This window comes from Asterias amurensis, chromosome 6 (assembly GCF_032118995.1).
Source record: "Asterias amurensis chromosome 6, ASM3211899v1".
Classification (NCBI taxonomy): Eukaryota; Metazoa; Echinodermata; class Asteroidea; order Forcipulatida; family Asteriidae; genus Asterias; species Asterias amurensis.
In genome coordinates, this window is record NC_092653.1 from 16,191,526 (window position 1) to 16,209,228 (window position 17,703).

A 17,703-nucleotide genomic window follows, 5' to 3' on the forward strand; every position below is an offset into this window, starting at 1 on the left:
GACCTTTACATATTCGTTTGTTTGTTAAGCAAGTTGATTACTATTAAAAACAAATAATTTAAACAAAAAAAGCTAGAAAACACAACTTTGAAGGTAATTAAGGTCAAATTATTACTTAAAATATTTACCTGCAGTTTTTTTATTTTTGTTTAAACCTGCAAAATCTGTCATTTTCTGATATAAAATGTTGGTTTTGGTAGCGCTGCATGTCAGGGTGAGAAACCCATGTGCCAACATCCGGTCTCTTTTATCCAAGATGGGGCCCAAAGCTCGCAAGGAAGGTGAGCCATTCCTCAAATAATTCTACATTTTACCCTTTTGTGATTTAAGAACCCCAATTAAAATCAAACCATTGTATCTCTCTGATGTATTTACTCTAACAGCTGAACGATGTAACATTGGTGTTTTTTTCTTTTGTGAATAATCAATGATTTTGAGGCGTTACGTTGGGTCACGTTACAAATTTACACGCAATGCCAATGGCAATGCATGCCGTGGCACTGTGCTTGACCGGTGCATAGCCTAGGCATGTGATGTACACATGCAATGTATGTTCAGTTCATCGTGTACACACAAGGATCTACATTTCCCCTTATCTTTGGCCTCATTCACCCTCCTTAGCCTGACCATCTCATACATCTGGCCCTGGGTTGGTTTTTTTTCATGGATTGTTTAAAATTAATTTAAAATCCAAAACAATTGGCAAGAAGAGAAACGCAATACGTTTCACTTTTTTGTCATTAATTACTGTGCTGTGTAAAAATCAGGAAAAACAATCCATTATTGGGTAAGTTTTCTTGACATGCTTGACAACGCTGCGCACGCGCTCACTACAGTCTACACACTCCAGTTTAGTTCGTTTTACTTTTGGACATTAGTGCACAACGACGAACGATGTTTGCTGGCAAATAAAAATGAAATGAAATAAAATCGGTCGGTCAGTTCGTACCCAAGTTTGTACCCAAGCCGAGTCACTTCGTACCCAAATTGTCGTACCTGTACCCAGCCGTCGATTTCACCAAACTTTTCCTTACTTAGGATTAATCTTAGGACTTAGGACGGGTTCAATTCCGTATCCAAATACGTAGGACGAATTGAACCCATCCAAAGTTAGGACGGGTTACTCATCCTAACTCGAGTTAGGATTAATCCTAGTGTTTCGTGAAATCGGCCGCAGGTCACTTTGTACCCAAGTCATTTCGTACCCAAGTCACTTCGTACCTCAATTACAATTGTCTGACTCAGAAGTGGCTGGCCTTCATTTTTTTCTTTCATGTGGACATAGACACCAATTATATTTCATGATTATTAAAAATGACTTGCAGGAATATAAGAATAAATGTTCCTCACTAACCTTTGTAAAAATAAGTGTCCAGTTCTAATTATTATAGCTGAAATAATGTTTTTCACTTCGACGCAATTTTCTTTGATGATGGGCTCCGATGGAGAATGGCACACATTGAGGGCATATTTTGTATGAGCTTTTCCTCCGTTTATTACTACGTTTTCTGTTTGAAAAACTCTCTTAAAAAGTGAATGTTTTATTTACTGAAAACTAGTGCTGACAACAAAAAACGAATCCCCAACTAAGGTTTGAAAAAAAAAAAACTAAGGTTGAGGTTGCCTTCAAAGTGTTTCCTCCGCCTTAACAACCGTACCCAATTCATTCGCGTATGACTTGACTTAAGTATGACGTGGCAATGTGTGCGTGAATGACCTGTTTTTAGAGATCTAAATTTAGTGTTTAGGTACCAACTCAATAAGAGTAAGGAACTTTTAAAACGTGGAAATAAATTCCAACATCCGTTGACAAAAATGAAATAAATCCCTTACTAAAATGTGGCTGGATACAGAAATTTTTCCGTGAGTTTTAACTTACATTTTCAACAGGTTTTCAGTAAAGTAGTTCCTTAAAAAAAACATTTTGTCATGAGGAATGCTATTGAAAATAATGACTCCTTAAAAATATATACATTTTGGCATCAGGTCTGAAAGCAAACTCCTTTTGATTGTATCTCACCTGAGCTAAGTGATTGAATCACAAAAGTCATCGATTTATTCTTTCCTTTGACAATACAGCACAGCGTAAAGCTGGAAAGAAGGGACCTGCACAGGTCGAGTCTGCTGCCAAGGTTGAAGCCAGAGCTAAGGCTGAGGCTAAGGCTAAAGCCAAGAGTGATGCACTCAAGGTAAGAATGCAGGATGCAGCAGGGCTTGCCCCTTGTAACTGTTCAGTGACTGGCCAGAAGAACCAGTTTTAGCTTGTCGCTTTGCTAGTCTGTCAACGTCGTCACTATAGTCTATATTTGGAGTGTATTTTTTACTGATATTCGGGTGTTTTAACTGGCATGTGGCAAGGGGTTGTCACTATAGTCTATATTTGGAGTGTATTTTTTTTTACTGGTATTCAGGTGTTCTAACTGGCATGTGGCAAGGGGACCACTGGCAGGCCTGTATGCTTCGTTTTTTGAAAGGGCAAGGGCACCAATGCATTTTCCTTGTTAAAGGGCACCCTAAGGGGAAATTGCAAATTTCTACTGGAGCATTTCAAGGGCACTAAGGCAATGACCTGGGGCATGGAGGCAATCCCCTTTGTTGCCTCTGTGAAGTATCAGGCCTGTGTAAGAAAGTAGCCATATGCAAAATGGAGAAACAAACTCATTGCTTGGTTGGGAGAGATGAGACAATAATTGTACTGTCTTTCAAATCATGTGTTAACCCTTCTCAACATTTTTGGTTCGCTGCTTGATCTAAAGGTATGTATTGAATAATTTTGTGTTGCTTTCTTGGTTAGGCAAAGAAGAACATCCTTCGTGGAGGAATTGCCACTCGCAAGAGGAAGGTGCGCACACAGGTGACCTTCAGACGTCCCAAGACCCTGAAGACTCCCAGGGCCCCCAAGTACCCACGCAAGAGTGTTCCTAGCCGCCCAAAGTGAGTCGTCCGATATTAAATGGAATATCTGTGCAAAGTCATTTGGGACCTCATTGTACAGCTTTAATAACCAATTATTTTTTTTGTGTATGTAACAAATCTGGGCCCATTTTCATAGAGCTGCCTAAGCAGACTATAGCTCAACAATTTTTGCTCAACAATTGTCTGCTAAGTGGTGTTTGCAGCTTTGCATGGTGTGAAAAATAGGATAAGAAATTATAAACTTGTGGGTTCAGCCATGTGTAAAATCTCTTTAGGAGGATTGGGCCTCTGAAAAGAGTCGGTCTGCTAAGTGATGTTTGCAGCGTTGCATGGTGTGATAAATAGGATAAGAAATTACAAACTTGTGGGTACAGCCATGTGTAAAATCTCTTTTGGAGGATTGCAGCTCTGAAAAGAGCCGGTGTGATCTCAACGTTTCAAACAGTCTACTCTGCTCGTCTTCACTCCTCCAAAAAAGGGAAATAAGGGTACCAGTCATAGATTGTACATGTGACATTTTTTGGAAATCTGTTCTGGTAATCATAGTTCCGCTGGTGCTAAGCTACTTTGATATTAAATTTCCCTACAGGCTTGACCAGTTCACCATCATCAAGTACCCTCTGACCACCGAGAGTGCCATGAAGAAGATTGAGGAGAACAACACGCTGGTCTTCATCACTGCCCTCAAGGCCAACAAGTTCCAGATCAAGACAGCCGTCAAGAAGCTGTACGACATTGATGTTTCCAAGGTCAACACACTCATCAGGTGAGCTCTTCATTAATATATTCATATATGCAGGTGCTGTCAATGAATATTCATAGGCATGAGTCGTCTATGACCCAGAGAATAATTCAGTCCTTGTAAAAAGAAGGGGTGTTTGCTTGAAGCCATTGGACACTTTCAGAACAGAAAAAATAAATAAAAGTTCACAGATTTACAAATAACTTACAGGGTTTACAGAAGGTAATGGTGAAAGACTTGTCTTAAAATATTATTCCATGAAATGCTTTACTTTTTGAGAAAACATTAAAACAATATAAGTTCTCGATATCGAGAATTACAGATTTATTTTAAACACATGTCATGACACGGCGAAATGTGCGGAAACAAGGGTGGGTTTTCCCTTTATTTTCTCCCGACTCCGATGACCGATTGAGCCTAAATTTTCACAGGTTTGTTATTTTATATAAAAGTTGTGGTACACAAATTGTGGGCCTTGGACATTACTGTTTACCGAAAGTGTCCAAGGCTTTAATACCAATGTGGAGATTTGAAGGGATTGTGTATTATGCAGTCTGGCATTATGTTTGGTAATTGGAACCCACTGTTTGTATCAATCCTCTATAGCTGTAGATATATACCATAAAACTAACCCGTGATAATTTCATTTCAAAAAGTGGTAGCGTTTTTGAGATACTGCCAAAAATCTTCAGCAGTTTATGTCCACATAGGAAGAATAATCTGCGATTGGAATACACAAACTAATCAGTAATGCTTGTCAGATTCAAATATTCGGGCGAAAAAAAGTGATATCTTTTTTTTCCCATAACCACAGTACTCAAAATTCGTTATACTATCCAAAACTCCTGTACTTCTCACCGAGTAAGTTTTCATTGTCAGTAATTGTCAGAGTCATTGCCGAATGTAACAGATCCTCTGAAGTTATACAAATACAAATTGTGTTTTCTTTCTTTTTAAAGACCTGATGGACAGAAGAAGGCGTACGTCAGACTAGCCCCAGACTACGATGCCTTGGACATTGCAAACAAGGTGAGTGTTGTACATCATGTCTGACTAATGGTAGACCATGGCTGAATAACACAGGCATGATATTCTTCATACTTTAGTCTAATTATTTTGCTAGTGGAAACATCAGCAAAAGCTGTGATTAAATGGCGCGGTAAAGTAGGTCATCAGCCTTAGCACACACAAACATTGTACCACTTGTTTTCCAGGACCAAAAATCATACCTAATAAAAGTCATGAAGCTTGGTATTTGATTGGCTACCGAATTCTTGTAAAACTTGAGTGCAAATGTACTAAGCAGTTGAAGTTGATTTGATTGTATGAAGCCATGCACTTAACTGTATGTTTTCAACAACACAAAACGAGTCTTTCGTATTCACAACATTCTTGCATCAGTGCTGGCTTAAAAAGGAAAAACAAATTCGAAAGAAAATTCCTTGGTAATTACTTGCAGAGATGGGACCCTACAATTAATGTGGCTTGTCTGTGTTGCACTAAGCAGGCATGCAACTGGGAATTTATGAAAAACCCTAAAACGCCAAACCACACAAGAATTTTTAGTGTTTTTCAATTTGTATTGGCATCCATGAGAGTAAAAACAAAACAAGGAAATATTGCATGCCTGACTTGTTGAATAAAATCGTAAAATCTTGTATTTAAATTTTTAATTCTCATACCTTTTTCAGATTGGAATCATCTAAACTACTGGAACGATATGGTTCAACGCAAGGAAGGGGACAGCACTTGGGAATTCATTTTCTCTCTTTATGAAGAAAAATAAAAACATAGATTCAACTAGATATGTATGAAATTGTTCAATAAATCACCTTTAAAAACTGTGATAAAAAAATTGAAGTTTATGCTTTGTTTCTTTGAAGTCATTGTCAATGTATTTTGGTATTGTCTGAGCTTCTTACGAGCATTACCATGCCTGGACTAAAACAATAAACTGAGGCTATAATGAGCCCTGTCACTAGCCCCTTCAAAAGTGTCAAGTGCCTGTAACATGCCTTTTTGTATGTGCAATGAAAGACTTTTGGGCGGTCCTTTTTTCTTAGTTAAAGGAACACGTTGTCTTGGATCGGTCGAGTTGGTCTTTGAAAAGCGTTTGTAACCGTTTGTTATAAAATGCATATGGTTAGAAAGATGTAAAAGTAGAATTCAATGACCTACACTATTTTGCATTTGCATGGTTTTCCTGTTACTTTGCGAACTAACACAGTCGGGCCATTTATGGGAGGTAAAAGGAAAACCACGCAATTTCGAGGCATATTTGTGTGGATCATTGTATTCTACTTTTAAAACCTCTCTAACCATATGCATTTGATAAAAAACGGTTACAAACGCTTTGTATAGACCAACTCGTCCAATCCAAGGCAACGTGTTCCTTTAAGTTGAGCATGGATCATAGCACGTATCTACCAACAAGGTTCTCGAGGCGCTTATATACATTTATACAGAAGTTATGTTTATTGAAGTTTATTAAAGTTATGTAGCACCTTATAAACTTTTACATGTACAATAGGTGCTGCATGTAGTTCTTGCCATTATAGTGGGCAGGCCTCAGAACTACTTGGCACTACAAAGCATGTGCTCTTACACTCGGAGCCGCGAAAAGGACTGTTGTGTCTGATGTTGCCAGCATCTCATTAGTCTCTTATCACATTCCGAAAATGGCAATAGTGGCCATGTTTAACGGTTAATCAAGGGATCAAAAAGTGTAACTTGGAAGCAGGACATTCTGGTTTGGACATCGAGCATAAATTATTAATCTGAATGCTTACAAATGTTTAGGTGAGCTTTGTTGGGATTACATTCCATCTGATTACAAATATGAGTGAACTGGCACTTTTTGGACTCGGGGTGGCAGCAGACTCGCCAGGTTTTTCTCTCGTTTTTCTCTTCACTGATAGAAATTGTACTTATCTTAATTGTTGAGACGTGTGTGCAAAGGGTCAAATGACCCATTGACATGACATCGTCACAATTGAATCTTGGTTGCTTTATTTTGGGGGTCCAATTTTCCAGACAGTCAGGCAAGGGGTCAATAGGACTAACAGTATAGTTATTTGAAAGCAGAAAGCTCATGTCTGGTTTTGGCATGAAACATAAAACATTTTAGTTCTGAATGCTTACAAATTTGTAGGTGAGCTTGAGTGAACTGGCATTTTTTAGGCTCAGGGTGGCATGCAACAGAATCACTTGGCAGGTTTTACCAGCTTCGGAGAATTGGTCTAAAAAGGATAAAGTTTTACAAGTTGATTTTCTCTTCACTCGGAACAGAAGTTGTACATTTCTCAAAAGTTCCACAAAAACTTTGTTTTGGGAAACAGACAATGCTTGACTGATATTTGTCATACCGTGATTACAGCTCTTTTCACACCGTATCTCTTATCCCTGGGGAATTCAACCCTGGGGAGACAGGCTCCGAGTTTTTTAACCCCACAGTTAACCCGGCGAACTTGTCCCTGCCTAGGTCCCTATTCCACTGGCTGCACGCCTCAGGAATACCCGGGAGTATTCTCATTGGCAGGGGTAGATCAGGGGTAAAGTGATCCAAGCTCGAAAGGGCCAGCCGTTATTCCTCGGGGTTTACCCAGAGGAATAGAGTAGTGTGAAAAGGTCTCATCGTGTGTGGGCGTATCAAAGCCCCGAGTATTATTTCCTACAAGATATGTTGAGCTACATGTATGTATTGTATGAGACATATTCCTTTATAGTAATGGTTTACAAGGTGCTGTGTCATAAATATGCTGCTGCTCAGACCAGAAACACCAGCGCGAACCCCTTCTCTTAAGGTAAGTGCACTGGGTTCTTTTACGTGCATTACAAAACACACGGGTCCTACGACTTTACGTCCCATCCGAAGGACGCAGCAAAAACGGGAAAAAGTGTCGCGACTTGGACTTGAACCCACTCTGCTGAACAGACTCGGTTCTCAATAAAACCACAATTTTCTACCCTTTTAAACACACGGGGTAAGTACTACTAATTCTACAGCGTCTTATGTCCTACAAACAACAAGCAAAATAATCAACCACAGTTTATGGACAACTTTGCTGGTTTCCTGTACAGAAGTCAATCTTTTTTTTTTCCTCTTTTTTTATTTTATTTTTAGGAACTTTTTTTACCCCATTCCTACATCATCTACTTGCTGTCTGGGAGAGTGTGCACTGATCAAAAACCAATTTTCATGTCCGACAACCAATCAGCTGTGAGATTTTCCTATCCCTTATCTGTGATTGGTCAATAGGTTAACACAACACCAATCACTAGCAAGAACAGTTTGTTCTTAATTCATGGAATCAAATCACATTTTGTCAAAACTGTCTTTGATAATTTTTGGATACTTGCGACAAAAGATAGGAAAACCTGCCCAATTCGGTTTAAAAAAGATAAGATAGAAACATAAAGAGCATTAAATATAAGTATGAAAAATACATTTAAACTCTCCCAAAAATGGAAAAAATCTACAGCGGCCCCAATTAAAACAAAAAAATTGTCCCCGGCTATTAATTAATGCTTAATTAAGAACATTCCATTTTAGTTACAGAAAAATGTACAAAAATGACAATAGAAATAAAAAGAAAACATGATACAGATAAATGACCTCAATATTTCTTGTACTCTGTCAGACCTGTTGTCTCTAAGCAATTAAGATATGGTTCTGATCTAATTAAATATGGGGCACTCGGGTGGGAAGCATGTGACATCATGACCTAATTTGATTACAATCAACCACTAATTAGCATAAGTTACTAAATTTGCATATCAAATTAGCTTCACGATGTCACATGAGACCCTCCAAAAAGTTGATTGGTCCTGACGTAAATTGCACCAGAAGCTGCTGCGAGTTACTCGTTTGTTTTTAAACAGCATGGATTCAAATGCCTACAAATATAATCTGCCACAGAGACATGAAAGATTTTGATGGTCCTACTTTAATGAAAAGCCTAAAGGCCGAGTCGCGCTGCCGCGATAACGAAAACGATAACGACGCAAAGAGATTACACTCCATTAGTTGAATGAGCGTGTGCGTATTCTGCGTGGAGCATTTCGACCATAGAATGTGTTCTCTTTGCTTTGTGATCGTTATCGTTTTTGTTGTCGCTGCAGTGTAACTCGGCCTTTACTCCAGTCCAGCCAGTGGTCTATATAACCAGGGAGGGAAAACATTAGAAGTTGTCAAACTATTAATTCTTAACAGGGTTAGAGTGCGATCCCACTTTAAATTTCAATTGCAAAACAAAAACAATAATGTGCAACATTTTTTTTTTAAATGGAGGTCTTTTTCACTTTGCAGTAAAAATGGAAGAGTTTGTTGAATTTGATTTAAACATGTTTAATTGGAGGTAGAATTGGATGGCACTACTACGAAAACGGTCCAAACATATCAATGACTATACAATATATTGCTTAATAAACACTGCATTCAAACAAGACCATTGTTTTTCCTCAATTTATCCCATTTTAACGCCCGCCTAGAGGTAACCATGATTCCCTCCCTGTAAACCTTAGATGTGGCTGAATTGGAACAATTTGTCTTACTGTGGTAACTTTCTTTCTACCTTTAATACTCATGAAGTACATTTTTCAATCCTGAGTGCACTCAATGCCCACACTCTCTCTCTCGATTGTTAGTTGTGTTTATAATGTCTCCTTGTTGGTTTTAATCAACTTTGAGAATCCGAAACTGCCGAACGACAAGGCCACAACTACAATGAGAAAACAGCCATTAATTGCAAGTAGTCACAATTAAAAAATATACATCTGTAAAAATTACAAACCCAAGAAGTACTTTATACAATTCAACCCAAGTTCCACAGTAAGACTCCTTAATGAAGGCATCCATCTAATCTCTCACCTCATTTCCTGACCTTGAATCAAGCTACCTTAAAGAATCACTAAGAATCTAGAGGTCAATTTCACAAGGCCGCCAATCAGAAAACAATGCATACAAAATTGTGCTTAATCGGGAACCGGTCACAACCACTTCAGGGCCCAATTTCATAGAGCTACAACAAAAGTACAACAAAACTGTGCTTACCAGAATAGTACTCCTTATTTCATTTCTGTTTTAGCAGAAATTTGTTGAGCAATATTTTCTGCTAAAGCAGCTCTTTGAAATTGTGTCCTGATGGTTTAAAAAAAAACCTCAACCCTGAATTCAGCTGCTTCAAGCAGCTCAGCTAAACCACCCAAACCATTGGTTTATGATGTGTAAGGAAGCGATCGGTACCCAAGATAAAAAAAATTCTGCTTAGCAGTTTGTTGAAATTGACACTCCCGATATGAATTACTCTGGATCTACAAGAATCTACATCTCGCGTTACTCCCCAACAACTCATCTTGTATTAAAAAATAATCCTCTGTCATGCTGATCTTCAACACTCTACCACGCAGCATACCAGCTTGCGGCTCCACAGTGATAAAAATGTATGGTTGTATTATTTTTTTTTAATTTAATGTATATATACAGGTATAGATAAAATTAATTTATTATCCATTTCAATTTTTTTTCTTCATAAAAACAACAATTTGAAATGATTTTTCACATAATATTTAGCATTTTTATCTTCCGATTTCTTCCACGTGTTCAAAGATCTACTTCTGATTACTAGACAGCTACTCTTTAAAATTTCCATACAAAATGTTGACCCGTCAAATAGTTTTTTTTTTTTTAAATTGGTGAATTTAGTGGGCGACGTTAAGGTAGCATGAACCATTTTTCTGACAATTATTTGTTTTTATACTTTTGTTGCCCCACATTCTTTGTCTCCTACAAATCTGGAAGCACTTTGTTCCATACCATCCACTGTTTTCAGGTGATTGCAGAATCTTTGACATTCTTTAGAGATGATGCCATAAAAAAAATGAGTAAAGATTCATCCAATATTAAAATTGTACTGTAGAATTCACACACAAGGACAAGCAGTTAATTATTATTATTAAGTCCACCTCGATAAACAGTGAAAAGTGAAATTGTTCCGAACTTCCAGAGTTGCATTTATATATAGTTTGTTTCTCCTTTTTTTTTATTCTTCCAATTAAGTAAGTGTGATCATTTATAAGCGCGTCAGTCGGCCAATCCAACTCCATGTTTTATAACACTTGACAATCCAAATATTTCATAGCTCCAATCTGATTGGTTAGCTGGGCATGCCTATATCACTTTTTCAGCTGCTGGATTGGCCAACTAATTTTACATGTTTATGATCACTGGAGTTGTTACCATTCCATTATTATTATTTTTTTTTTCAAAGCAAAATTCACTGTACACATGATTTGTTGAAATTTCATTAAGTTCTACATTAAACATCTGACATTAAATTTAAGTCTACCTCTACAAGTTTCTCGAAAAATCAACTACGTTACAGATGACTAGTGTTTAAAATTCTAAAAAGTTCTAAAAAATATAATAATATCAACCGTTCCCAGAAACTAGACTTACAATTAATAATTAATATCATAGATAAAATCAAAACATGGAAGGGACCATACTCCTTTACAAAAAATTACTTTAGTGTATTGACATTTTTAAAGCATTTACATGCAGAAAATGGAAAAATAGCATTACAATGCATCCATATAGTATTCCCTGAATGTTGTGTTTTTCTCTCGACAAATCTACCAATAGACACTACATGTAAGATTAGAATATTTAATTGCAGTACAACAGCAGATAGTTTCGGTATCATATAATATATATGGAGCTATAAATACCAGTGACCCAAAAGCATAAGAATTTAACTGCCTCACAGATAAACATTCAATTAATTTTTTTTTCATTTACATTTTTTTTTTGTGGTACTGTTGTCCAGTTCTTAAACTGCATTTCTTTATCGGATCTTTTTCCTATTCACAGTGTGCGTTTTTCCACAGGCGATCTCAGACAAAGTGGGTTTCTGAGGCAGACCAATCAACACTTTCTCCATGGCGGCCATTTTTCAAACGGTGCCCTGTGTTATAAGTTAGTGTTTAAGATCTGCATCCTAGACAAGGGGACCAATGAAACAGTCGCCTTATGATGTCATAATGTGAACGAAGTCACTCCTTATATTAGCAAGGCAACAAATTCTATCATGATTTTGGCCACAAAAAAGTGCATTTTAAATTGAGCAGAGCAATTAAAGCACAGTGCAATATGTAGGTTTTAAGAGTTCAGTAAAAAATGTGTTCAGTTCTTCAAACATTTTCAGGGGAGAAAAATTATTATCTGGGGACATAAAGCATCCGAAAATTATTTGGCAGTTTCTACAATCTGGTTTTTAATTTTATTTTTGGAACTAGTATTTTGTCAAGTTTCTTGCATGGTTGTTGTTGTTAGTTCTTTTTTTCATCACTATCTGATCATTTGGGCATTTGTTAAAAAATAAATATACATCATGGGAAAACCGTTTCAATGATTGTAGTATTTTAAAAATGATATTATAAATTAAATTCATTGGTTTTAAAAAATATAAACTTTACGATTATCATATAATTGTGGATTTGTATTTTTTTTAAGTTTTCATCCGCAGTAAGATTGGAAAACGACAATAGTGTCTGACCTAAACTTGCTGCAGTCCTCCCTTATGTAATGTACTGTACAAGATTAAACACTAATTCTTTTTTCTTTGTTATAATCATTCATTTATGATATAGACAGAGGTAGTGTGAGAAGTATACATGAACACACAATACACTGATGCACTAAGACACTACCCTTATAGACCCTCTGCACTACACGATCACACTAAATTCTAACGGGATCTTAATCAAGTGTTTCTTTAAAACATAACTCATTGTATAAATGCATATAATCATTTTTGAAGCACAGATGGAGAATTTGTTCCAGAGTCTTCTTGCACAATTTAGAAATTGAATACATCATTTTGTTTTTAAAAACGTTTGCATGAGTGGACTGATACAACTCTACTGATTGACCTCACGCAAGCTTCCAAGAAGTGCCATGATAAGTCTTCAATTCTAATGATATGAACCCAAACAACCAAACACAGCGCAGCTTATTAAAGTGAAACCAATTGATTCTGTGATCCCAAAATTTCAACGAAAAAGAAGCTCTCGGTACCAAATTTCCCAGTGAACGATATTCTGCAGTCAACTACACTGTTACAGACGGTAATGCAAGCAACCAGCAGCAGAAAGTTTTAGTTTTTAAAGTTTGGCATATTCTTTGTGTTTTGCTTTTCACCACTGACTACCACATATACTAACTGGCAGTCTCCTACTATGTATAGTAACACAGCACTTGTTTTGAAAGAGATATCTCAACGGTAAAACATTGGTAATATTCCGATCAACGGGAGCCCAAATATTTCCAAAATTTGAAGTACTTTTACGGTTCATAATTGTGTATGATATCAAGATTTAACTTGCTGTTTTTGGCTGAAAACATGTCTAAAACATGAGTTCATACTAGATCCGGGTAATAATCATGGTGTGCAGTCTGGGATATTTTTTTTAAAGCGAAATATGTATTTCAAATACCAATGTTTTACCATGTATTTTTTGTTCTCTTTTGTTTTAACGTACCCCAAACTTGATGACGGTCCCAACTATAGTATAGTTGAGACTGTATTCCTCACGTGGAACAACACTACAGTCAATATGAGATATCGGCATAGATTTGTTAAATTAACCATCCAGGCAGTTTTTGGTTTTGTTTTTGTTTACTGAATTGGCATGGATAGTATCATTCACTCTACTAGGAAATGACAACATGTAAACAACTGATCCAAAACAATGTACGGTAAAACAAAATTCACACAAAATTTTCTTAGAAGGCTTTTTTTTTTTTTTAGTTATTCAAGAATTGCAATTTGTTGGTTTCACATGGCGGACAACTTTTTACATTCATTTCCGAAAAACAACAAGAAATGCTTCATATGCATAGATGCTATGTATTTACTTTTAAAATCACAAAACAAAGAATATAGCCATTTGGAAAACCAAAACTTGCAATTAAAAAAAAAAAACATCACAAACTGAAGAAAATTATTGAAAAAGTTGGCAAATTTTTATCTGAACTTATTGTCCAGTATTGCTGTACGAAATAACCTGTTTGGGTTCCAAACTGTACAAGGACCTCAAAAATAAAAGAAGAGATAATAATTGTTGGTAACACAACGGCAGTTTGGGTTTAAACACTCTCACTGTAGTGTAACGACGCTTGCTGATATTTTTCCAAAGAATTCTACAAATTGTTTATTTTATTTTAATGTTATTTTTGTACACATAAAATGCCAACAACAAAATCCAGCAACATATTTACATTTTCCCAATGTAACAGGCCCATTTCGTTTAGCCAAAAGAAAAACAGCACTTCCATGTTTATTAAATCAAACTGCAAAATCTATGGGGAATTTATTTAGAATAAATAGAACCTAGGTGCATTTGGAAAAAATATCAGCAAAAGTACAGCTTTTTGGGCTGAGAGTTTGACTAAAACAGATAGGGTACTCACCATACAGATGTTTGACCACAATACATTCAGTCAAGTCCGCCTAAAAACCTTCAAAGTTCTAGTGTAATTCCAGGTCGTTTTGAAACTACAACAAGTGCACAAACTGCTGCACACATTATACCAATGACACTGAGTAGACGTTTTTGCTTAAACCCAACTGCTATTTCATGACCAAAAACAATCTACTGCTGTTTCATGATAAATATACAAAGCTGCATCAGAGTGACCCACAGAAATAATTTGGCACATAACCCAGAGAAGAACATAATTTATATCAAGTAAACGTCTAAGCAAGTCTAAATTGAGATATTTTAAAATACATAGAAAAACAACAGTACATAATTTATTCAAATTTATGCGACATCTTTAAAGTCTAAAAACCTGGCCTAAGAGTTGCTAAAGGTACTGAGTTTCCCCGCTCATCATTTAATCTCTCTTATTTTCTTGTTGCAAAGTATACTTTCAATAAGAGATTTAAGTTAAATCTTGACAAAAAATCGTATCAATTAATTATGAATTATTTATTTATCTTTGGGATACACAGTTTGTCATCATTGGCACTCTGGCAAAATACCTTTACAAGATTTTATTTAAAACTTACTTCATAATATTATAAACAATAATAAGATAAACTTAAAAAGGTGAAAATAAAATTGTAAAAACCCCACACATGAAGTGTTGGTGTTATGAATGAAGTAACAACTACGGGACTTGACTACGAGTACTTAAATGCTACACAGTTACCCAACTACACCGATATCTCACTGCAAATCTAAAAACTACAATTACATTACTACATTTCTCCACACACTACATTCTGCAAATAACCACTGTAAAAACTCATACATCTAGATTTTGTATTTTTTTCCGCAAGCTACATTAATAGTTTAAGAGCAAAAACTTTGTTTTTATGTTAGATATTTTTATTTTCAAAGATCAAAAAATTGACACAATTATTCGCAAATATGTTTTTTGACCATCACACAAACGGAAAAAAATGGCCATACCTTCAACTTGCACTGTTTTAAGAATAATGATATATTACTTAAATAACCACACAATGTTGTTAATTTAGTTGTTTTTTTGTTAAATCGCACACCAGGCCTCAGCCTAAAAATGTTCCCCATTTAAACCTCTCTTCCTTTCCCCCAATGTGCACTCAATTCTTTACAACGTCCCTCTCTCTGCTTTGGTCAACAGCCATTAGATAGGAAACATAAAACAAAACTTCAGATGCATTTATGTCGCAACTCTATTTAATCCACTAAAAATTCCACCAATAGTAAATCGCAGAATATCTAACATAGATTTGGTTCCTGTTTTAAATTTTTTTTGCTTGCACATGATCATTTTGACACTTTTCTTCTCCAAAAATCCAATTCAATTTGTCTCTATACATGATTTAGCCTTCTCACTTTTATAATAATTTCCCCTGTTTGTGTACAAAAAAATAGTGTTGACATTTTTTTTTCAGATAAAAAAATTTGAGCTTGGCAGATGCCTTGGCAGTCTGGCGCCTTGTATTTATCCACAATGATGGTAGTGTTAACCACAGACTTGAGTCCTGGTTCCAATCCGATATAATTTCTCTAGAAGTTTCTTCCGTGAACGAGAGGGTTGTAGTTCTGGCTAGCACCACCATAAGTCTAAATCAAGAAAGAAAGCAATTCAAAGAAAATACAAATCAAATAATACATTTTGAATCATAAAAAAATGTTCTCAAATATCTCAGCTTGAGCTTTCAGCTTTTAACTTTAAACAGTCGTCATGCTATGACAGACAAGTTCCAGTTTAAATCAAATAACGAAAAGTTCTTTTGACCCGCATGAAAAGCCGTCAGAGTGTAGAGGCATTCGACACGCTTATATTTCTCAAGCTCATGAATGTTGTTTTTTCATTTTCACCTAAGCTCCCCAAATCAACCTCAACCAAGTTTGACAAAACTAAGGATTTGTAGTGATTCCTTTCTAGCCTTGGTTAATAATTGGATTTCAAGTTCTTGATTCCTCAACCAAAGGATAACAATCCTATTTGGTTTCGACCACCCCCCCCCCCTTAAAATTTTTTTAAATCGTCAGTTTCCTTTTCCAGTTTACACTGATATATATCAACTAAATTTTCAACTAAGTGTTTTCAGTTGTTTAGTTCCACCAATAGATTTATAATCAACACCATAAAAATTAGTCACTCAGAAATTGTATGGACTAATCTTATGTAAAAAGTACCACAAATTGATACACACTGTTAATCGGTGATGTTAATGCTGAGTATACCATGCGTTACAAAGAATGACACTCAAAGAAATAACTGTGAAACGGATGCAACAAACAACTAGAACAAACAAATTCAAACAAAAAATACCAAGTAACAATAAACTTATAAGGAGAAATAAACGGTTTGTAATAATCTGGGCCCAATTTCATGAATCTGCTTAGCAGAAAATACTGCTTGACAAGTTTCTTTGCTAAGCCAAAAATGAGTGTGGCACCAGTCACAGCAACGTAAACTTAATTTTGGCTGATAACCTGTTTCTGTTTAGCAATACTTTTCTGTGCTTACAGGCTTAATGAAATTGCACACAGATTTTAAACCTTGCTGCTGAGATTAGTAAAGAAAATGTTTTCCCCTTTCTCTTTGCCTCAATTCGGTGTCCCCCCCCCCCTCCCAACCAATTTTATCTTTCTTGCCTCTTCTTTTCCAAAGCATACACCGCAATTGAGTAAAAGTTGACAGAATGGAGCCTGGTTCATACTTCCTGTGAAAGCGTATGTGATACAAACTTAAGCGTCACAAATTCGCAGCAGTTGAGCTGTGTTCAACTCCTGCGAAACATTCGCTGCGAAAACAGCCATTCGCAGGAAGTATGAACCAGGCTTAACTATTCATCTTTAAAAAATAATTAAAAAATGAAAAATCAGAAGAGGGAAAACCGAACGAGAAATTAACTGCTGATATTTTGATCATGTAGATAATGTACACATTTCAAACATGGATAACATTCTCATGGTGAAGTGAACGCCCAAAAAAGTCTGGGCCCAATTTCATAGAGTCGCTTTTGCGGAAAATATCGCTATACATGTGATATGATAGTTTCACTGGTAACCTTACTCTGATAAGCATATTTTTTGTTGTGCTAAGCTATATTTTGTGCTTAAGCAACTCTATGAAAGCTGGCCCAGGTGGTCAAGGTTAGCATGAAAGTGGAAGGTCAAAGGTACAAGTTTGGTGAAAACATCAAACATTACAAGAACATACTAATATTGCACAAAATGTAGGACATTTAAGGTATTAAGTTTAACAAGCAGTTTAAAAAAACAGACAAAGGAAATAGTTTGAATGGTCAGAGCAATTAATCCATGAATTTGTGAGTTATAGTTGAATAAATGATTGTACAATGACTTGCTTACATTCACAATGTTACTGCATATGAATTCCCCAGACTACAGAGATAGTTGCTTAGTCAAATGGCTCCGGGCAAGCTTTTGCATAGCAACCTCCAGATGAGCAGACCCTGGTACCATTGTGCCATACATACATTCATTCATTCAGAATTGTGTACGGGTTGTCTCTTATA

General features: G+C 36.2%; 2 protein-coding genes across 8 annotated transcripts in view; one reads left to right on the forward strand and one right to left on the reverse strand.

The window, feature by feature from the left end:
* The first annotated feature begins 192 nt into the window (after positions 1-192).
* LOC139939120 (large ribosomal subunit protein uL23-like) lies at positions 193-5,513 on the forward strand. Its single transcript, XM_071934864.1, has 6 exons — positions 193-281; positions 2,080-2,189; positions 2,795-2,934; positions 3,506-3,682; positions 4,618-4,687; positions 5,350-5,513. The coding sequence occupies exons 1-6, from the start codon at positions 257-259 to the stop codon at positions 5,362-5,364; spliced, it is 537 nt and encodes a 178-aa protein (XP_071790965.1). The 5' UTR covers positions 193-256; the 3' UTR covers positions 5,365-5,513.
* A 2,205-nt stretch (positions 5,514-7,718) lies between these two features.
* LOC139939118 (RNA-binding protein Musashi homolog Rbp6-like) overlaps positions 7,719-17,703 on the reverse strand; it is a 198,125-nt gene continuing 188,140 nt past the window's right edge. For all 7 annotated transcript variants that reach the window (XM_071934863.1, XM_071934859.1, XM_071934861.1 and 4 more), the window contains one exon: positions 7,719-15,775. In XM_071934863.1, the coding sequence (XP_071790964.1) occupies positions 15,719-15,775 (57 nt within the window). In that variant the 3' untranslated portion in view covers positions 7,719-15,718. The remainder of the gene's footprint in view (positions 15,776-17,703) is intronic.

Coding starts and splice junctions, on each gene's coding strand:
- LOC139939120 (XM_071934864.1), top strand. CDS start 257: ATGGGGCCCAAAGCTCGCAAGGAAG. Junction 2,190..2,794: donor CCAAGAGTGATGCACTCAAG/GTAAGAATGCAG, acceptor TTTCTTGGTTAG/GCAAAGAAGAACATCCTTCG. Junction 3,683..4,617: donor AAGGTCAACACACTCATCAG/GTGAGCTCTTCA, acceptor TTCTTTTTAAAG/ACCTGATGGACAGAAGAAGG.